This window comes from Lampetra planeri, unplaced genomic scaffold, assembly GCF_965212315.1.
Source record: "Lampetra planeri unplaced genomic scaffold, kcLamPlan1.2.h2 scaffold_1678, whole genome shotgun sequence".
Taxonomy (NCBI): Eukaryota; Metazoa; Chordata; class Hyperoartia; order Petromyzontiformes; family Petromyzontidae; genus Lampetra; species Lampetra planeri.
This window is the reverse complement of record NW_027614411.1, coordinates 4,149-26,727: the sequence shown is the minus strand read 5'-3', so window position 1 is coordinate 26,727 and position 22,579 is coordinate 4,149. Positions and strand designations below refer to the sequence as shown.

General features: G+C 46.0%; 2 protein-coding genes across 2 annotated transcripts; one reads left to right on the top strand and one right to left on the bottom strand.

Moving 5' to 3' along the window:
• Nucleotides 1–288: 288 nt before the first annotated feature.
• Nucleotides 289–13,144, bottom strand: LOC144739722 (protein argonaute-4-like). The gene is given in 22 exon segments (XM_078622640.1): nt 289–347; nt 350–396; nt 1,281–1,432; nt 1,434–1,481; nt 1,864–1,965; nt 2,044–2,168; nt 2,330–2,486; nt 2,575–2,746; nt 2,911–3,070; nt 3,163–3,318; nt 3,321–3,346; nt 3,436–3,569; nt 5,761–5,889; nt 6,010–6,126; nt 6,223–6,370; nt 6,516–6,602; nt 6,731–6,869; nt 7,116–7,252; nt 7,666–7,847; nt 7,954–8,074; nt 8,182–8,353; nt 13,126–13,144. Coding segments are annotated over 22 exon segments (2,589 nt in total).
• A 2,045-nt stretch (nt 13,145–15,189) lies between these two features.
• Nucleotides 15,190–22,298, top strand: CLSPN (claspin). The gene is made up of 21 exons (XM_078622641.1): nt 15,190–15,603; nt 15,745–15,894; nt 16,010–16,066; nt 16,138–16,210; nt 16,297–16,399; nt 16,484–17,046; nt 17,150–17,338; nt 17,820–17,980; nt 18,075–18,259; nt 18,359–18,411; nt 18,493–18,683; nt 18,779–19,233; nt 19,534–19,600; nt 19,684–19,802; nt 19,872–20,033; nt 20,147–20,268; nt 20,412–20,551; nt 20,658–20,778; nt 21,422–21,489; nt 21,596–21,757; nt 22,170–22,298. The coding sequence occupies exons 1-21, from the start codon at nt 15,190–15,192 to the stop codon at nt 22,296–22,298; spliced, it is 3,684 nt and encodes a 1,227-aa protein (XP_078478767.1).
• The last annotated feature ends 281 nt before the right edge of the window (nt 22,299–22,579 follow it).

The window sequence follows — 22,579 nt, the reverse complement described above, 5'->3', positions numbered from 1 at the left end:
CATTGGAAACCGCGGGGGTTCGCAGTGCTGGATTGCTGGTTAGTGCGGCAGCTCGACTGAGAACGCTGGTTGGAGTTTGTTCCACGGAAAGCTGCTGGACGTCGCGGTGAAGCGGATTTCCCGGTGTGAGGGCCGCAATGTTAAGTGAGTACGATGAGTACGACAGACACACGACGTGGAGAGGACAATTTGGGACTATGGAAGAAGACGAGAGAGACGAGCAAATAAAAGACAAAAATACAGAAAGGAAGGGAGTCCGCCGGTGGACTGCTTGATGTGCTTGCTAGTTCAAGCGAAGTACATGGTGTGCTGGGTATCATAGTGGATCTGAACTGCCTTGGCCAACGCTGGGGGTCCCGACCGTTACTCTGGCCTGACACGTGGCTGCCTTCAGCACTGCAAGACAGACACACAAAAACATTTAGTCGGTAATGATCCCAGCATACATGAAGCAGGCAATAAATGGCAAATGGCTGCATTTTTAGAGCCTTTTTCTACCTTAATGGTACCTCAAGGAACTTCACTATGGCTGCGTCTCAAATCATGTGCTTCTATACTTAAACTTAGTATTTCAAAGTACATAAATGAGGTCACACTGAATGAAAAGGTGGAAATGTAGTGTACTATGCGCACTTAATCGTCAAAAACGTCACCCTCAGCGTCCTACATCTTAGTAACGTACCAACGACGACCGTTCACTTTTCCTGAGACAGACCACAGCGGCACCAGCAGGAACCACGGGGATATCACCTACCGAGGTAATCCTGGCGAATGCTAACGTTAGCTTGCTAGCTAGTACACGGCGGCACACTTTCAGACACTGACGTTGCGGTGTATACTTGGTGCTGGTGTGTGACACTGTAACAGATTGTGGTTTAAGATGTGAGGTATAAGACTTGATGGGTATTGTAAGTATGTTTCCTTTTCATTTCCAGTCAGTGTGCAACAGCCCTGCTTGATTTGAGACAGCACTAACGGAAGTATGAGACACAGCATATGTTGCCTATGTAGGCTGCTAACACACACTGACACACTGATGACGTTCAGTGTTCAAGGACACCTGGACTCTGGTGGTCCAGTATTACAAGAATATAAATAATTAGTAAATAAATGAATCCTTTTAATTGCATAAGTAAAATGATTTTGTTCCTGGTAGGCAGTTCCTAAAGTCAGGCGACAAACAACAAAGTTCCAGGTAGTGTATTTTCTCTTTAAAGAACAGTCAACATTCACACTGCCCGCTGCCCTACTAGGTGTGAGACCTGAGACCTCTACCTCACCTGTCATGGTCTTTGTCCACCAGATGGTAACGTGCTCGGAAAGCCACTAGCCTGGCGTAGTAGGCCGGTGCTGGGATGGAGACGGAGCGTGTGCAGCGGACGTAGGTGTGGCACAGCTGGTAGGTGAGGAGCTGCAGTTCATCCGCCGTGAAAACAGTTGTCGTCCCACAGGACGTGGTAGTGGGAGGGACGACTGGTTCCCTGAGTAGGACAGACGACATGACAGACATCAGTGCTCCGTTCAAAAATAATTCCAGGTTTGACTTCAGCTGGGTAACATTTATTTAACAAAAAAAAAAAAAAAAAAAAGACTGACTGGGACCCACACCGCCGCTCCTTTTTTCACTTGCAAAGTATGTGGCAACAAATCTTCAAATGACACTTGAGTGCACGTTTGTTCTAGTTTGCAGAAACATCTGGATAGAACTGCTGTCAACTCAGCCTCTGTTCAGGAGCAGTAAATTACAAACGGTGTCAACAAGCCAATATGCTCCGAAAATAATCCTGCTGTTTCTCAACACGCCACCAACAATGACGCTTTGAGGCCCCTCTGCAAAACTCAACCTCAGTGAAACCTTCTCACCTGAATTCCAGCATGGCTGCACAGGTAAAAGTCAAACTCGGATGGATGCGTGATGGTGCTGTCCACTGTGGTCCCAGCTGGGACATTACCGCTCTTCCCAACCTGCAAATATGCGGTCCACACATGTTAAGACTCACACTCGCCACAGCTGTATGACGTCATATGTGAACGTCTACTGACCCTTTCGGCTTTATCAGAGCAGAAGAGACGAGTGTGGTGGCGTTTCTGGACCACAATGTAGGTAATGCCCGGCCTATAATCCTCCTCCAGACTGATGCAGGCCTTCCTGATGGCGATCAGTTCTGCCATGCTACCTGAATATAAACACTTAGTATCATTAAATGTCAAATCAATAAAATCTGTAGTCTCATTTGATTGTAACTAACAGCAGTTGGAATCTACATACATACATTATAAGTAGTATAAGTACAACAGTGGATGGGCCAGTGTCACTGTATGACAATGAGCCAACGTCCCACCTGTTTCATCTGTCCCTCCGACACACCGCCACGGTAGTAGATGATGCGTGTGGGCTTAAAGCGCGTGGACTTGTAGAATTGGATGAGCAGCTCTCGCACCATGTTGGTCAGATCTTGAATGACCTCCTGACTGAAGAGCTGCTCCTAAGGGGACAAAAAAATTCCATGGAAAAAACTACTTAAATTTTAACGGTTTCATACTCTAAATAGAACGTGTTTTGAATGACGTTACCTGGGACATGTCTTGACGAGACGTCTGGACTCGCACGGTAGCACAGTAACGGCTGGGGTGACCGTCCATGCTGCCCACCACTGCCGCAATGGACGGCTTCTTACCGTCGCCTGCTGGTGGATGTGTGACATCAGCACCCAGGAAGATGACAGGCTGCTGGAACACAGAGGGCCTGAAGGGACATCAAAGAGAATTCAGAGATGAATATTCCTAAAAACCTTCCAAACTCAAGTGTTACACAACCAGAATGTAAAGACCTGCAACAAAATTACACAAATGATTAATTTAACTCACTTCAGGACTTCAGAGAGAATAACATAAACAACTCATTCTGACCTCTGATGAGGCACCAGAACATTGTTGATGCCTCCCAGCTTGGCATTGATCTTGAGGCAGAGGTTGGATAGGGTCTGAGGGGATGTCTTCACCACGTTCTTCACCTGGACACACTGGGTGGCCATGCCGAGGAGGGTGTCTCCGACCCGCTTCACCTCGGCTGGTGGGGAAAATGTATTCAGTTCAAGTCCACAGATGTCAAAAACAATTCACTCCTGCACAGCGATGCAAAATCGGAACCTCTTTTCTCACCGTAAACGGGTGTTTTGCCTGGCAAGATGACCACAATGAGCTGCAGGCCTACATATGACATCTTGAGGTGTTTGAACATGGGCTCCACACTGTCGGCTCCTTGAGCATAATTACAGAAACATGGCTGGCCTTGAATGGGCATGCCAGCGTCCTTGAGATCTTTCGCAGCTGGTCGGTAAAACTCCTACAAAAAAAAGAGAAGAAAAAACGCAGGTGAGAACTGATGGCGTTCTCTTTCTTACTCCACAGTTCAACAACAAATCTGCGACTCACTTGAGCAGATCCTCGCGACACTGTTTCTGTGGAGCGAAGCAGGCCACAGCCCACACCTTGATCTCTATGCCAGCGTAGAACTGCTTCCCTCTCATGTCCCACACGCCCTGGTTGGGCGTGGCCACCGTTTTATTCTGCGGAGAGAGTCCCTACTCTCTTAGTCAACCCCCCGGTTGGATGAGCCAATAAACAAGGTGTTGCCAAAAAAAAAAAAAAAAAAAACTATGTGCTGCCATGTGATATCATTGGTGCGCTCCACTTGTAATCCAAGTCGAAATTCAAGCCATTACCAAGCTGAGGACAGGAAGATGCCAAATGGAACGCCCTCACATCGGTCCAACTCAGAATACACCAAGTTAGGAATTCAATATGGTGGTGAGCAGCATTTTCTGATAACGTGTTTTTACCATTTTTGTTACCACTTATTTCAATTACTCATACACATAAAACTAAGAGCTAACACAAGAACGTCTCGTTCCCTACACACTACGTTGTGATGAAACTGGAACCGGTTTTCACCCACTACAAGTGGAACACACTAGGAGCCTCTAGTTATCCCAACCAACTTAAATCTGAACTACTTAAGCCATCAGACTTCTCGTTTTCAGGTATTTTTCCACTTCACTTTGCAAAAGTACATAACTTTCATTCAAATATCAGCTGCACGATTCAGTCATTACAAGGAACACGACTGCTGCTACTTCCCATCTCAAAGGTGTTTCATCCAGTCACATCAGGGAGTATTTCTGAGAAGACTTTGATGCAACTGCATGGAAAAACCAGCATGCAATTTTACAATGAAAGAGTCTGCTGTTCATTTATACCCAGTGAGCACAGAAATGGGAATAGCTGGCAGTCTGTATTTATGAGGAACCCACGAGAAGGCGATGAGAGTCGATGTCCCAGCAGGCAGTTGGCTCAGCCATTGAGTGCTGTGATAGGATCTGCTGTGATAGGTGATTTAATCAAAAGAGCATGTAGCACTGGCACATACTGAAACAGCAAATTGGAGTTTACAGCTTTTGAATCTGTTGGAAGCTTTCGAGACTAAACTGTAAACACATTAAACGCTGGTAACTACGAGTCTCATCGCCATCCTGGTGGCAGCACAATCACCGCCCCACAATCACAATCCTTGAATCCCAATTCAGCCTTGAATGTCTGACAACCAGGAACGGTGAAAGTGTGACGGTTCCAATCACTGGAGCAGAGAGTATGTGATGTTTGGTCTGGGTGGGTCCACACATATTTAACCCTTTATTCTGCATTTCCATCCACATCACCTTCCTTCTGTCCAGATGTTTCAGCATAAAAACATTTGACCTGGCTGATTTGAGATTCAGTGGGTCGACAGTGAGCAGACTATTATCTCCTTCCTCCCACTTGGCAGGCTCATGAACACAATATGTAAATCTTCTTCAGGCCATTTCATCAAGCTCACGTGTACAATGTCATCTGATACATCAGCGCTTGCGAGATTTCCACCGTGCTGGAGCTGAACCACTGCAGGAAATGTAAGATTTTCGACTTAATGCTGATTGAGATCAGAAGGGGCAGTGACAAACTGGGACATTGTGAGGGCAGAATTTAAGGCTGTTGTATCAGATCACACACACACAGACAGACACACACACACACACACACACACACAGACAGACACACTTCACCTCATGAGGTGGTGGTTTGAATCTATGCATTTTGAAAAGCTGCGTCAGCCAAGGGGGGGAGGGTTTCAACAGGGCTGTTCCAGGTCGTACAGCTCCGGTTTGATCAAAGATGGACATGATAGCGGCATGAATCACTATCTGAGGTTACTTTGTATTCTACTTCACACCGCTTCAAACAGCAGCCCTTTGAGAACTGTTTCTGGACAAATTCCATGACTTCTGATGAACGGATACTGCAAACCTGGGAAGAAACCCAAAGACCAAGAACTAGAGGTGTGGAAATGTTCTCCTTTCCACCGTCATACGGATATGACAGAATTCAATGAAAAACACCACAATGGTTGAAAGCATTTATCTGATTTTAGCAAGTAGGTGAACGACATCTCAGGTCATCATTCCATTTGTTTGTTGAATTATCAACGTTAAGTACTTATTGATTGCGGCAGATTTCTGAAAGTAAAAGCGATTGAAAAAAGAAAACTGAAGATGTGACAGATTGAGAAGAACTGTGGACATAAATCATTGGTAGGAGATTGGAGATTCACACCTCTAGTCCCAACATTCATTCTGTACATTCTTCTATATAGTAGCGCCCCCAGAGTGCACCCCATTGCCCAGTACTCACCCTGCCACAGTCCCGCCCTGTGTCTGTACTCACCCGGCCCCCATACTGCAGCATGGGCGCTGGGAGGACACGCCCGGTCACCTCTGTCATGTCATTGTGCACCACAATACCAAACTCCTTCAGATAGGGGTCTGGGCCCCCGACCATGCTGTTGCTTTTGACCTAGTAAAAGGTGGAGCAGGCTTTTATCAGCAATTTAAGGGTAGAAGAGATCAAACCTCTGGCTCCTGCCAGCACCTGGCTGGTTTCATCCCACAACAGAGGAAGGGAATTGCCACTCACCAGTCTGATCTCTTCTTGTCTGTCGGGGGCTGAGCGGGCAGTAGCTTTGATCATGGTGGATGTCTGGTTGTCTGTTAGTTTCTTGATGCAGCGTTGGCCTGCGACTATGTTACAGACCTATTTTTTTTATACAAAAAGCATTAGTTAAATCAAAGTCGCAAAGGTAAGTGAAACTGCAGAGCTCCTTAAATAAACATGCTATCTCTGCCTCACCTCCAAGGGAAGATACGTGTGCTTCTGTTCCTGTCCCACTTGCAGACAGGGTAAATGTGGATACTTGAGCTGCAGATTGTACTTTTGCTTGAAATACTGAGCTACTGTGCACTCCATGGCTTGGCCGTTCTCAAGCTGTAAGGGGAACCTGTGAACACAGACGGAAACGTGGGAAATCTGCACAAATACAATCAACATACTACAATTGTACAATCGGAGTATGTTGGGCGTTAAGCTGCACGTACATTTCGCAGAACAAGCGGACAAAAGAAGGCCTTCGGCGGAACACTTACGTTTGGTGGCTGGCAGGTCGGCGGGTGACATTGCACACACGGTACTTCCTCTTCATCTGACCACAGTGTGTAACCTCAACTTTCAAGCTGTTGAAAAATGAACATGAAAGTACAGTTACAGAGTCCTGAAGGATTCTGTCCACATAAACATGAAACGGTTCCTGAAAATACATGCTGTGGTTCATTTCTTGACTGTTCACACAAGCTTGAAACACTCACCTCTGATTTCTTTTGTAAATTTGACACGCTGAGAATCAGTCAGGGGTTTGGTCTGTTCGTTGATGTTCTGAATATCTAACACCTCACACATGAACTCGATCACAGGCTGAGCACGGTAGAAAGCAGTGGCTGACACTGTGGGGTAGAGTCATCACGTCAGTGCCCGTGAATTAGAACTTAAGCAAAACAAAAAACAAGACAAAACTGGAAGAGGCCATGCAATGAAATCTATAAAAGACAGTTTTTGATGGTTTGAAGTGCTTTGCTTTATAAAGAAGCAGTGATCCGAATTTTCTTTTTCTTGGTGCAAAGATGAACTTCAATCTCACCATCTTGAAATCATTTCGTTACATACAGTTGCCACTCCCCATTAGTCCTTACCATCTATGTTCAGCATCATGTTCCACATGGCAGGACGGACGGACTGATGGAACCCAAACCACACCTCCCTGCCCCCACCCAAGGGATGGTAATATCCCTCAGGAGGGGAGAAGAACGAGCGTCCAACTGGAGTGTATCTGCGTACAAAAACACAGTCCGATCAGTCAAATATGGAAGATGTAAACATGTTTCCTGTCATTTTTTCACAAAGCAACCGTAGTAAGATTCAAAATAACCTGATTCAGAAAATGAAAACTTGTCTTGAAGTCTTTTTTAAAATAGAAGTAACACAGCGATATTTGTTTCTGCTCTGAATGCAGCTGTGTGATGATTTGGTGGGTTTTCACTAACAGATCATTTGTGAAAATCCATTTGCAGACGGACACAAAAAGATTAATTCTTGGAGAAGTAACGCAGCAAATACATTCATTCATAAAATTTGATCAGGATATCACAGTAAGTTCAGTAACACAGGGAAAAAAACAACTGTGTTAACTGTGTTAACAACAAGTGTGTTTGTGAAAAGGCAGACTGAGAATAATGGCCGTACCTCATAGAAGGCAGATGCCGCGTGATGACGTCCAGAGCCTGAACAGAGTCCTCAGGGACCTCGTTCAGGTGACCGGACAGAGCTTCAAGCAGCATCTGGAGGCTGACCACAGACACCCACTGCAAGGACACCTTGAATGTCTGATCTTTCCCTTCACCAGGCAGAGTCACCTCCAGATCCACCTGCAAATGGAAAGTCATTTATGGTACCTCGGAGTTGACACAACACTTAGGGTAGGGTCATCAACATGCATCTGTAAAGAAACCAGAGCAAACAATGAACACCAACCCTGTCTCTCCCTATTGGCAGTGGATTTGCTGTGTACATGTTTCTCTTCCCATCATAGCCAGGTTGTCTGTCTCCAAAGATCTGCATCTTGAAGTGCCGCACCATGGTGTCCACCACCTCCCTGGAACACAGACGTAACCGTTTCATACATTTCTGACAGCAGAAGATGACCAAGAATTCCGCAAGCAGGATTCTAGGTTTTTGTTATGTATATGTTGGAGGATTCACCTGTTGACCCTCCGAGGCCGTTTCTCAGGTTTGATGTCAATATCATAGTGATAGACATCAATCTTGGGAATCTGCACCTGGAAGTGGTTGGCAAGGAGCCGGATGGGTTTCCCCACCGTGCCGAGGCCGGGACGCCGCGGAGGCTGAAACAGAGAGGTAGGGGCGGGCGGGCCTGGAAGGTCCAAGAATATACAGTGGTTACGTTCTCATTGCACAGCAGGTTTTATTGACAAGACACTGCAAATCAATTCAGCACAGCACAATTCTTGAGGAAATGTATGTTATTTTATTCAATTCAGATGTAAAACTAAGACCAGTTATCCACCAAATGTTCCTGTAAAACAAAAAATCTGCCTCATGTGCAAGGTTCTTACCATTAACTGTCAATTTTCAATGAATGCATGTGCGGCGTGATGCCACACATGTTCCTGACATCAGTGTCACCTGCTTGAATGCACCAAAATGCTGACAAATTCACAGGCGCACGCACACTTTGATTGGTCCGTAACTCTGGCCCCTGACCTACATGGGTCAACCAGGGCCTGGCCAAACAATGACCTCCAATTATCCTTCAGTCCACCCCCAGCTCCACCCAGACATACAGGGCGCCCGCCCCACATGCTGAGACAAAGACCAAGCTCCTCTCAGACAGACAGCAGCAGGGCCATATGGAGGGAGACCACGCAGAGTCTGGGATTACCGTTACACCCATCACATGCTACACACACACGCATCCACATACAGTACAGACCCATGCATGGAGACAGTTCACCTAACACAGGTACAACTTGGCTATTTGCATTAATGCCAGGCGATGGCAGCGCTACGTGCGCTGACTACACTGCAGCTGTGACGTACCAACATGTCCAAATGGGATTTCAGACATTTACTCAATTTTAAATCAGTGTCATGACTTGTAGCACAGCACCACCTGTGTCTGAGCCACTTTGGCCTTTTTACACACAGACATTGAGCTCCTATAAGACTGTCACTACCTCAGCTGCAGGCTTGACATCAACACCATCCATTACATCTTTTTTCTTTAAAGGGATTTTAAATGATGTAGTCACATATGCAAACTGAATGGCTCCCTTCTACAGACACTGACTCATCTCCACTCACATCAGGAGTGCACATTGATGTTAATATGAAAGGAGGAGCCATCAGTCTATCTATTACGGCCTGTCACTCGTCGTTAGCCTGCAAATGTTTGCTCGTAATTCTATTGAAATAAAAGAGTGAAACATGCTGAGAGTACACTCATACACACAAATGCATATATGCAAAGTTAAAACAATACAATGTTGGTAGTGCTGAAGGAGGTCAGGGGATGCTGCTCAATGCTTTTGTCAACTGACAGCAGAGAGACTGCAGGGGTCCTCTCCTGAACTCCATGCAAACACACGCTCCAGTTAGCAAGTGAAGCGCGAGAGCACAGACAATCAGGACCCTCCCCAACATGCCCTCATCTTCCCTGGGCCCCAAATCACCTCCCCTGTGACCCACTCCTCCTACTTCATCATATAAACAAACCAGAAGCTTTGCTGAGTTCATTCAAGGTTTCCTTTTTTCTCTGTGATTATGTTTTGGAAGCAGCCATGGACATACGGCTATTTGCTATGTCTGCTTCTCTTTGTGGGATTACAAACCACTTTGTCCCAATGGCCGTGTTACTGAATGCAACAAAAGAAGCGACAAACGTTGGATGCTATGTTGCAAACCATTAAGGTCTAGTCCATTCTACATAAGTATATATTTGTAGGTGTAATTCTATGCAGGGGTATTCATAAGGGTTTCTTTAGAATGCTGCATGTTAGTGCAGAAGGCTTCATTATTTTTTTAGTTAATGTTTAAAATTAAGATATCAAATAATAATTAAAATCAATATCTTCATGCAAATCTAAAATTCAGAATTCTGACATTAGATTGTATTCTGGTCTTGTCTGTATTAATTTCTGTACCATGTCTGTTCAAATAGTAATCTGTCAGCATGAACCGCAGTGAGTTGCAGGTCTTCCTCCTCTTTGACCAAAAACAGATCTGTTCCTATGTATAGCCCCCTCAGCTGCCACACTACCAGTCTTAGAAATGTGTGAGAGTCCGGACATGAAATCCCTGGACACATCCTTGATCCCCAACCTGTCTACTCATCGCCATCAACAACAAACACCACCACCTCCATCTGAGCTTCCACACCTTCCCTGCTGAGCTACAGACCACTAACAAATGCAGCAAGGAAAAAAACACCAACTATGCAGGTGAAATTAAAAGTAAGCTCTCCAGATGTTGTATCGTTCCCCAGGGTTAAGCTTTACAGTAGTTGGCTGAGCTGAGCATGCTCATTTAAAATAACCCATTTAAATGACATTACAACAGAATAAATGAGGGGAAATACGAAGAAGAATGACCTCAGTGTCCAACTATTACATGAGATTCAGGCAGAAATCAAACCCTTAAATGTACATCAGTATGTTAGATCCATTAGTCTATACTTCAAGGCATTGTCATCACTGAATGTCTATTGATTTCTATTGTTTTTTTATATAACAAGCCTTGAAATTAGTACATTAACTTACTACAACAGCCTTTCACTGGACACTGGTGACAAAAGCATCATTCTGCTCTTTACATTGTCTGTTTGCATCTTTCTTGGATTCCAATGGGCATAAGAATGTCCACATCCTAACAGTGATATTTGTCAGCCCTGATTGGTGGTTTAGAACTACAGACTAGTTTTATGGGCTACTCATGTTTGCATAACCCACTAATGTTCTATGTATCCCTGGTAACCAGGGTGCAATCAACCAGAGAGACAGCTGGGCTAAAGTCTTATATGAGGATGACGGCTCGGCCTGGTGATGACTCACAGACTAACAGCACTGAGCATACCAACGCCCACACCTGAAAGTTCTGTCACCTGAAGAAAATGGTGCTGCACTGAACTGTAGAAAAGACAGAGGGCTGCAAAAGATGAACTGACCAGTGGTAGATTTTTTATAAGAAAAAAAAACAAAAACAAGAACTATCAGTGTTTTATGTAATTCAGTGACTGGACTGCAGCAGTCTGACAGTGACTTAACTGTCAGACAATGCATGCACGTCCTGATTGACAGTAAAGCACAGGAATTGTCTGCAGGACAGCTCTCACACATCCATCATGCCAGTGAAACTTTCAATTGCTTTTCCAGAGTTTTTGCCGTCATGGAAAACATGTTCAAGACATTCACTCATAAATATCATGGACTTCTCATTTACATTTTGATGCATTCAGCATTTCATAGACTCTTTGTGAGCTCTATTTACATGTCAAAGACATTACATTCAATCTCATTACATTCAATTCAGAGCTTTATTGCAAACATTCATTTTTACAGTAGGTGTCTAAACAATTCCTGCAGATGCCAAAATGTGCTTGTGAGAGCGCCTGAACTTAACTTCAGGGTTGTACGACAGGACATCCCCCTTGTGTAACCCTGCAGTCAACTTCCAGTTTCATTGCTACATACTATAAAATAAGGATTTTTCTAGAAATTACAGCCTGCTCTGATCAGACACTATCACACCTGTGATGTAAATAAAAACAGAGGGGTGACAAAAGTCCCAGACACGCAACAACGTGCATGAACGTACTCCCGCGTTGTATATATAGCTGGATGTATATATATACATCCAGCTGAATATGAATCAAGATGGCAACATTAGTTTACACACAAACACTTTCCCTGGTTTATAGCCATTCTGGGACTAAAAGTCCAGCAAGTATTGGTAATTGATAAATAAATGGAACACGTGCAACTGCAGTCAACTTGGAGAGATGGAAATGGACAAATCACTGGTAAATTTGCAGGTGAGATTCACACACCTGTTATACAATGAATCTGTTCTCTAGAAACACGATCATGCAAAATCATCTGTGTGAATGTTTCCACCCACAATGTTTTTTCCCCCAAAGGCAATGTCGCAAAAATTGTGATTAGCCCTCCCCGCTGTGTCCATGTCCTTCCTGATCCAAAAGGCGCATTTCACAAACAAGCAGGGAACAATGAATCTTTGTGGGGGTCGGTGGTGGTGGTGGTGTGCGTGTGTGGTGAGGGGGGTGCTCCTCTGCAGGTTGTGACAATCAACTGGCGCAAAGTGCCTACCTTTCCACAGCACAGTGCGCGAAAAAAACGCCTTCACCGCTGGATGCTAAGTGCCTTTGTTACCGTATCGAATATGGAGCTGGGCTGCAGATATGACCGACCGAGCTGAACGCTCACATGGCTGCGAAGGCGCGTAACGCAATGTCTCAGTGATCCAAACTAGTCCCCGATAAAGAACTAAATACCTACGCCCGCTGGTTCCACACCAACAATGTGTTGGTATTAATGGCATTCATTTTGTTTCCCCATCCCTCGCTGTCATCTTGGACAGGGGGCAGCCCTCGGAAGAGACACGCTGTTCCTGACGGCGATCGTTTAAATATAAACGAACGATGTAATAAATAAATGGGCTTGACATATGAAGGATGTTTTGACACAATTCGGCGGGGTTCTTTAGTCTCGGTGGAGACACGATGTCGTCGTTCTGTGGCCAGAAAAGAAGCACACGGTGTGCAAACGTCAACATAAACACCACGACGCGGAAGGAAGGTCCTAGTTAAATCCCCACTCACACAATACCCGCTCCGACACGACGAGCTGAGCGTGCTGGGTGGTAAATAAGTACACGGACATGCTTGGAGAAAATATACCCAATAAACATATTCCCTACATACATGAGACGTGAACCACGTCGATGTAAACATGTCACATACATTTACACACACGGGCTGGGCCTCGGTTTGTTTTCACGTCAGCGTGCGGAGGCCGCAGTGCAGCCGCGGCCCCCAGTGAAGCTGCGCTTCCGAACCCCACGCACACCTCGCTCTTCTCGCTACTCGCCCACAATTTTCTTCTTTCTTACCGGGTCCGAGCGCTTCCATGGCCGAGGCCTCTCTCTCCGTCTCTGTCCCGGCCTGGCGGCTCCGTACCGACGCTGAAATTGGGGGCGGTATCGCGAAGCTTAAAGTGGCTAATTTAAGAAAAGGGAATATAGATAGACGAGGGTGACTGCTGACCGAGCTGGCTGACCTGAACTACTGCTGCTGATGGGGATTTGTAACTGCGCATGCGCCAGGAGAAGCCTTGAAGTTTGCTGTGCGCATGCGTGAATTAATGTACCGCACTGACCGAGCGATCAAACTTTAATGATCCCAGTCAGGAAGAACTGGGCCAGGTTTAAGGTGCAGGAATAGTTGGAAAGAGAGTTAAACCATCTTTGAGTTTAAATCAGAACAACATACTGTGAATTAATGCAGCATTTGTGAAGCAGTAAGCAAGTAAGTAAGTAAGAAGCAGTAAGAGTCCTTTACGATTCGACTAATTGGAAGTTTGGCACGCTGGTATCTCATGGGTTTGACCAACAGCAGGTTCGAGTAAAGCACATACCTAACGAAGTTTTAAAAAATAAGAAGCCAAACAAAGAATAGTATCTTCACATTTATTTAGGAACACCTTTGCCCCGCCCGCCCGAGCGGTACAGAGGAGTAAATCATTCAGGCTCAAACTGTGCCGCGAAAGTAGTAGGCGGAGACTAAATTCTCCATCAACCAATGGGGATGCGAGAAGAGTGCGATTGACACATCTGTGACGAAAGACTTCGGTCCAGCTGTCAGGGCGCGCGAAAGATCAAAATTTTATTCGGTTTGTGGATCAGGCGGGAGGAATACAGGAAGCCGAACTAAACGATATCCAAATGTGCTGTGAAGCATCTCAATAGGCTAGATCGAACGATTTGTGCCTGCGTCTGCTGTGCCTACCACGATTTGATGAAGGTCTGCGCCGCGTTCTTCTACAAAAAGCGAGAACAACGCGGCAGACAAATATGAGTCTGGTTCTTTCTCATCAGCAACAGGTGAGGAACTGCTCTCGGTAGCGACTAGTTTGAACATCATAGTTTGAAATACGTTAGACATATACATCCGTGCTATCATCGGGTTGTGATCACAGATTATACGTCATATACTGTTACTTTACTGACCATTGTGTTGTTGCTAGTGTTAGCCAGCTAGCCGCTGTGTTAGATTTAGCCAGCGAAGCGGCCTGCTCACTTTAAAATATTTCTCTGCATGAGTTCTGTTCAAATGTCACACATCGTTTGAACTCCCGTCGAATGTCGGAAATATTAAACATTCTTTCGACGTTTGTTTTACTCCGCCGTGTATGGTTAGCTAAACCTCAGGCTGCAGCAAGGAAGGAGAGCTATCTGGATGGGCTCATTGTTTGCTGCACTGCGAGGCGCGACGTCTGAGCATAAATGTCCATTTGACGACGTAAAAACCTACAGTGAACATGCTTAGTGTCAACTTTACTAGCAAGAGTCTCATTGCGTGTGTAGAGAACTTAAGGCTCCGAGTTTTTCAGTACGCGGGACAACTACCTTTGACAAACTGTTAGCTTAATATTTCTTTATGTGATCATATACTGTTAGCTCCCTTGAATCACCGTCAGAATCTGCTTTGGATAAATTGCATCTCAGTTTATTTGGTCTGTAACTCGAAACCAACACAACTTGTAAGTGTCCCCTTAGTTTTGTAAATGAAAAGACTTGGTTATGGTTGAGGGTTGTTCTGTGCTTGTGTACCCAGGCTGAGAGGCTTCCAGCTGTGGCCCAGACAGTACCAGGGAGCGACTCAGACAGCGGGATGGGCTCTCCATTAGAAGACACTGGTCCAGAGACAACCAACAACAGACATGATCAGCCAGGTGAAGTCTCACAATAGAAGATGGATCAATGTCACAATAGGCTGTGTAAATGAGTGAGGCATATATGTTAATGTCTGTAAAATGGAGTCAGCCTGTTACAGATGCAGCAATAAGCTAAGTAATCAAAACCAGAGAGATAGTTGAGTAATCAAAAGTAGCATGCATTCAAAATAGACATGATTTTTGATGATTTAAACTCACGTACAATGCCTCCTAAATTTCTATGTTGCTTTCAGATTCTGACGATGACGAAGACATCACAGCTCACAGAAAGCCTCGCCGCAGTGCTATCAGAGACAGTGATAGTGAGGAGGAAGCAGCTGTCAACAACAGCGTAAACATGGCTGAAGCGCTGGTGTTGTCTGCTTCCAGTGGAGAGGAGATGGAGGCAGGGGACAGATATGATCGTCAGGAGAAGAAGGTGCACAGGACCAAGAGAATAGCCCGTGCTGCAGTCGAAAGTGAGTCTGAGCATGAGGGAAATGAAGCAAAAGATGAGCAGCAGAAGGAAGAAAAGCCACTGAAAGACTCAAAGAAGAAGCGCGAGAGGAGCCAGAGGCACCAGGAGAAAAAGCAGAGGCGTAGCAAAGCTGTGGAAAAACTAAAGAAGAAAGAGAGGTTTTCTGAATTTAATGAGGTAAGTGTAGTGTGACCTTCTCCATCCTGTCATTTCCTTTCACCTCTATTTTAATGTGCCTTGAATTGCATAGTAAGTAAACAGTCGGAGATCCTGCCTGGGATTTCATTTGGAAATAATCTAAGATTCATTTGCGCCCAGGGTGCACCTCTTCCTCAGGGTCTGAACGACAGTGGCTATCAGCTGGGTGACACGGATCTGTTTGACACTGGTCTGGATGAAGAGCAGGTGGAGGAAGAGTCTCTGGATACCATCCGAGCTGTCATCAAGCAAAAGATGAAAAAACACAAGGTATTAGCCACTAGCCAGTATTTTTTTCTTTTTTGCTCGTCATTTATAACTGGGGTTGTTTTACAGCTGTTTCAGTAAACCTTTATGTAACCACTTCCAACTTCTGGTGCAGGAGCCTTTACTGAACGAAGAAGAGGATGGAGATGATGAGCCAGAAAAGCCCCAGCGTGTGGTATGTAACGGCAGCTGCACCACCATTGATTAAACACGTTCTTGTACATTTACACTCTTTCATGTTCTCAGGAGCGAAAAGCTGCACGTGCCAGCAAAGAGGCAATGAAGCAGCTCCACAGTGAGTCACAGAGGCTCGTTAGAGGTCAGTTAACATAGTTTTTATTCATCAGCCATGGAAATTGTGACTTTCCATCCTTGTCGTAGTAAAGCACATTCTTCTCCTTGTAGAGTCAGAACTTGGCCTTCCTTACCACATGCCTGAGCCAAAGACCATCAACGAGTTCTTTAAGAAGAGAGCCAGGCCAGTGGGCCCGGCCATGGCCTTGTTGAAGTAAACCCAGACAAACATCTCATCTTTTTCTTCCACCAGCTGTCATTTATAAACGACTGATTATGTTTTAACTTTGTCTTCCAGATCTTCAAAGTATACAACCATCTTCCTGGAGACAAAGCCAGCTGTACCTCCACCGCCCGTGAACCCTCTCAGTGTAGCCCAGGAGCCGCCTGCAGCGCTGGATTCCCCTCCCACTGCCAATCTCTCATCCGCTCAGATGCAGCCGCTTCCTCAGCCAGCCGCCACCTCCTCCCCGCATCAGGAGAGCCTCAGTCAGACAAGAAAGGACGTGGACCAGGAATCAGGCCCGATGCTTTACCTCTCTGAGAGTCTACAGGAGTCGATCAGCACAGATGATGGAGGGAAACCTTCTTCTGGATCTGGGGAGGAACAGCAACAGACTGTAGCCGTGTCTGATTTTGAACCTCAGACTGAAGACGCTCAACCTGGGGCTTTCTTTGAGCCTGCAGCCGCCCAGTGTGGGAGCACAGACACACCTTCAGAAGAACTCGCGGTGCAGCAACCCACCAAGTTGAAGGACAAATTAGCCAGACTAAAGCAACTTGGACTGAACCCCCCACCCGTTGCGAAATTGTGTGCTGACGATGGAGCTTTTGTTCAGCTGGAACCTGAGCACAACATTGGTCAGTTCCTATGAATCCTAAGAGGTCGGAGAAAAAAAAGAGTGCCGGCCCTGAAAGTAACAATGACTGATTCATTTCTACCTCTCCTCTCGGCTGTCATTAGGTGTGAAGGCCCTGAAGGAGCGGTACCTTCGCCACGTCCAAGGGCCTGTCCGTCCTCAGGGACCGCGCACAGTGCAGCTCAGCGTCATCTGCAAAGACAGTGCCCCCTCTGGCCAGGAGAGGTTGCACACTGAGTCGGTGACTGTCACTGTCAAAGAGGGTGCAGAGGAACCCGTGTTTACCAAACCAGGTATGAACATTAACACTCACTCATGGTTTTATTAGTTCTGGGCGATATAAATATTAAAAATATGAAAAAAGCAGAAAAAATATTTTTTGTACTTTTCTCTGATAAATGTATTTATTTGAGAAAAGGCTGTTTTATTTTAAAGGCTTTTTATGGACGATATTTTTTGTTTAAATGTGCACCTTATGGGCGTTGGATTTGAAAAAGGGTACTCCTGTTGTTCTGTGTATTTATGTTTACATTCTATTATTTGAGCAGCTGAGCATTTATTCAAGAAGAAGTAACCTTTATTTATTCACGTAATTTTGCAACTGTTCACTGAAATAGACGGTTTATTCTATCTATTTGTGACATGTCATGTTTGGCTTTGACGTTCTCTGAACATTTGCTCTGATTTTGCAGGAAAAATATCGGGCTACATATCGATATTTAGCTGAAATATATCGGGATCTGACTTTTGGTCCATATCGCCCATTTTATTTAGGGGAGCAGCTGTTGACTCTGAAGCAACGTCTGCAGTTTGCCATGGTCCAGCAGAAAAGGGAGAAGAGGGCACGCAAGGAAGAGCTCCATCGCCTGGACAACGAAGACTGCGAGGAGGAAGAGGAGGAGGAGGAGGATCTGACAGATGAGTCTGAAGAAGAAGTAATGTTTCTTTTTATGTAACATAACACACCTCTGTTATAACTCTTTTGTCCCTTGTGTGTTTAGAATCAAGTGTGGTCTTCTTCCTTTCCAGGGTGTCGATGACTTACTGGGAGGCGATGACGGTGAAGACGAGGTGGAGGAAGAGGACGGCAGCGTGGCACACGTTATCAGAAGTCCTTCTCCTGCTGTGCTGACTGGCCCATGTCCAACTCCTGACCTGGTTAACACAGATGGCACACTCATGCTGTTTCCTGGCAACTCCTGCTCTCGTACTGGGTAAGCTGTGTAACGTCCAGACCTGTTATACTTTGTGAGTAAAGACACAATGTGATTTATGTCAGAATCAACCTTCAAATGCTCCGTTGTACTTTTTAGCGACGGCGTGAAGAGACCTGGCGCGTCTGGACAGTACAGCAGTCATAAGATGGGTAAGGTCATTAGCTCGCGTCATCATGACCAAATGAACCGATTCAGCTTTCAACATGCGGAAAAAACGTTTGTGTCTGCAGAAGACGACGACTCTCTGTCCCTGACGAAGGACAACAGTCACAACAGCAGCTTTGAGCTGGCGGGATCGATGATAACCTCGTACCAGCCCGTCAACCTCCAGCGCTCTGGAAGAGCCGTTTCCAACCCCTCTGTGTTCCGCTCCCCTTCCCCGTGCCTCTTCAGGCCCAGCTACCTCGGCTCTGCTTCCAAGGTAAGGAAGAGAGCTCCAAACATCCGCGCTGGGTACATGTCTTCTTCTTGTGCCATTTGTCTTCCTCTATATGACGTCATCTTTCTGTTCACCAGAGCTCGGGCAAACTCTCCGAGCCTTCTCTTAGCCTCCCGGTGGAGGACTCCCAAGATCTGTACGCACCTCCCTCCCCAAGCACCGACTCTGGGCCACTTGGTGGGGCAGGTGGACCTAGTCTGGGAGACTCTGAAGGTCGCTTCTCCTTGGAGGATGACGCCCTCTCACAGTTACTGGACGCAGATGGGTTCCTGAACGTGGGGCCGCGCCCTGGTGCTCCCAGCTCGCACAAGAGACAGTTGGTCCTGGACAGCCTGGACGAAAACGCCATGGATGCCAACATGGGGGAGCTTCTCGGGTTGTGCTCGGGTGTTTTTGGGACAGTGGAGAGGGACTCGAGAGGAGCGGAGGCACGAGGCCCAGGGGCAACGCAGGAGGAAGAGCTGCTGGGACTGTGCTCGGGGCGCGTTCCCGCCAACGCTGGCCGAAGAGGAACAGATGGACACCGTGCAGAGTAAGGAGGGGGAAAGGATGAACAGCTCCATGGATCTGCTGGTGGAACTGTGTTCAGGCAAATTCCCCAGCTCAGGTAAAATGGGTTGAACAGATCCTTTTCTATGTCTGCTGCTCTCCATCCATCCTGGTGTTAAAGTGCCTGCATTGTCTTCTTTATGGGATCATTTTAGGTTCAGCACTCACAGCTTCACCGGCACAGCAAAGGTAATGTCCCAAATGAAAGTACACGTGATTCACCCCGTCACAGTCTCAGTCCGTTTGCACTACAAGATTTTCATCATGGTTCCTCTGTGTAAAGTAAAAAGGAAGAAGAGGAGGAAGGTGAAGAGGATGAGGACTGTGAGTTCCGGCTTCTGTCAGACGTGGTAAGTCCCTGCAAATGCAAACCTCCTTCTTGTGAGTTAACCAAAAAAAAAGAAAACAAGATGTGTCATTTATGGCTCTAAAGGAGGATGACGAAGAGGAAGACAAGGAGGATGACACTGAGGAAGAGGGGAGCGATGACATAGAAGAGGAGGAGATGAACGGTGTGTTCGCACCTCGCACGCGTCAGAAAAAGAAGAAAATGTAAGTGAAGAATCAACCCGACGCCCACAACCGTTTTCCTCCTCTGACCGCGCCGCGTCCTCCTCACAGGCATTTGACCGACTTCGTGGACTCTGAGGCGGAGCTGTCGGGCAGCGATGCAGCTAGCGAGGATGAAGAATGTGACGCAGGGAGCGAGTATGAGGAAGAGGAGCTTCTAGAGGAGCTTCCCTCCGACGAAGAGCTGCAGGACCAAGTTAATAAGATCCACATGTGAGTAGATGGTCATGATTCCCCAGCAGCTGCTGACGGAGCAACAGTGTGACAGTAACACAGACCAAACCAACGTCTTTGTGGCTGAAATAGTGTGTATCCGTTATTTTAAGGAAGCAGATATTGGATGATGACAAACGCCGCCTGAGGCTTTATCAGGAGCGTTACCTGGAAGATGGAGATTTACACTCTGATGGTCCAGGACGAGCTCGTCGCTTCCGCTGGAAAAACATCGGCAAGTATTGGTTGGTTGGCGATGTACTGGTTCATGTTTGTCGTTGCAGTGAGGTTTCCATCAAACAGTTAAACATCTGAACGTCTTTGACTCCCACAAGCCATTTCCGCATTTCCAGCTTCTTTTTTTTTTCCGTCCTCCAGATGATGCATTTAATATGGCCAGGACGGGATCAGAGAAGGAGGAGGAGGAGGAGGAGGAGGAGGAAGATGATGACGTGGACCAGACTGAGCTCCAAAGGAGGAAGGAGAGACTGGAGAGAGAGCAGTGGCTCCGAGAGCAGGTAGGTTTCATACGTCTGTAAATGTGATTTGAGTTTCAGTGCATAAGGGACTCGGACACCTGAGCTCTTTGTTTTGTCCTCATTCCTTTCTGTGTTGGTCCCACAGTCGCAGCAGAAAGCCAAAAAAGGGGAAGACATGGATGCTGACGATGAGAAAATTGGAGAGGAAGACAGTCGCATTATGAGGCTGGCCAAGAAACTGACGGCCAAGACTCTACAGAAGAAAGGTTGGTCTGACTGAGGCCCCACACTGGAGCCTCTGGTCATCACAGTCAACTTCATTTCTATAGCACGTTTTATACAAGTGCTTTACAACAAGAGATTAGACACTAAATGCTGCGAAAAAACAAAGACCACGCACCTGTTGTCGTGGAACACCTGATTTCAATCATTGACATGGGTGGGTGACTACTGCCAACATGATGTTGAATGTTTTGTGTCTCTTGAGAATGGATCACAGAAAAATGTAGGACCAAATCATTTCAAATCAATTCACATATGTGTAAAATAGAATATATATATATATATTTCAATGTTAAAAACAACAAACAAAGACCGTGCAGAATTGTGCAGGAAAAATGGATATAAGTGATTTATGGTCATGTGATGGGACCAGGACTGTGTTAACAACCACATGTGACCCAGTAACCAGAAACAGGCTCAGAGGGGAAAACTGCTGCTGAAAACTGTCGTGACGTTCTGGTGTTTGCTGGGAAAGGAAATGTTATAATGTAGTGATTTCTAGTCCTCATGGTGGAATTAATTTCCATATGTGTTACATGTATATATCAATATACTCTACATCATGTTGATCTTCTGAGAAGGAGACAAAATCCCAGTTGAGATTTCAATCCTTTTTTCCCCCACCAGAGCTTCCAGTGGCACCGCAGCCAGAAAGGAGCTCATCGGTGCTGAATCCCTTCCAGAAAACCTCCCAGGTATGACGCTGCCCTGAGACGTCACCTGTACAGTTATTTAACCTGCTGTGTTTTCATCACACCTTGTATTCCCTTCACAACGTCTGGATTTATCAACGACTTCCAGGTGAAGCGAGGTTCACTGCTGAGTCAGCCTCGCTCCGTCCTTCAGAAGTTGGCGTCGATATCAGAGGGGAATCCTCTGGCGCCCAGAAACAGCCGTGGATTCCTGTTTCAAACGTTGTCTCCTGAGAAGGACAGCTCAGCCTCGGCTGTTCCTCAGAAACAAGTGAGTGACAGAAACCAAGGTGTGTTTTTGTCTGCACGTAGAGGGAGAGGAGACCCACCCCAGAGGCCCCTGGGGTGGGTCATCATGTCGTCGTCATCTCACCTCTTTCTCCTATTCATCACAGTCAATTACAACCTGATCTGCCCACAGTTCGGCCCGTGTGGTGGGTGAAGTCATTGCCATACTGAATTTTTGCCACTAGGTGGAGCTAAAGTCCACACAAAACGCTTTGGAAAATAGAAAACGTCTTACTCAATAATTCTATATTAGAACACATGTGGATTAGTTACGACTGAATAAGACAGAAATGAGTGTGTCGTATTTTTCCTCGCGTGATGCGTCATATGCTGCTGTTTGTTCTCTTGTTTGCCGTGATTGTGGACGTTCACTGGTCTTGTGTTTAATGCTTCAGATGATGAAGAAGAGGGGACATGTGGGGGCTGTGAACCCGGCGGCCAAGAGGGTCTGCAGGGAGAACGCTGCCAGCACTGGACCGATGAAAGGTCACCAGAGAAGCATTTTTACCTTCCTGGACCACTGACGATGAAGAATGACAGTCACCAGCAACATGCAGTACTTCAATAGGTCGTAACTCCAGGTGGCTGCAGGGCCTCGTGTGGACAGACGTGTGAGGTGTGTCTTAGTATTTTATCTGGACTTTAAGTCATGTAAATAGGGACTGATTTGGATTTAAATGACGAGTTGTTTGTATTAATGTTTTAAGGTTTCCCATTGTAAATAAAAGTGTATTTTAAGATGTTGTCGTCGTTGTTTTCAGACGTTCCTTCACCTCTGTTGGCAGAAACAACCAGTTTATGTTGC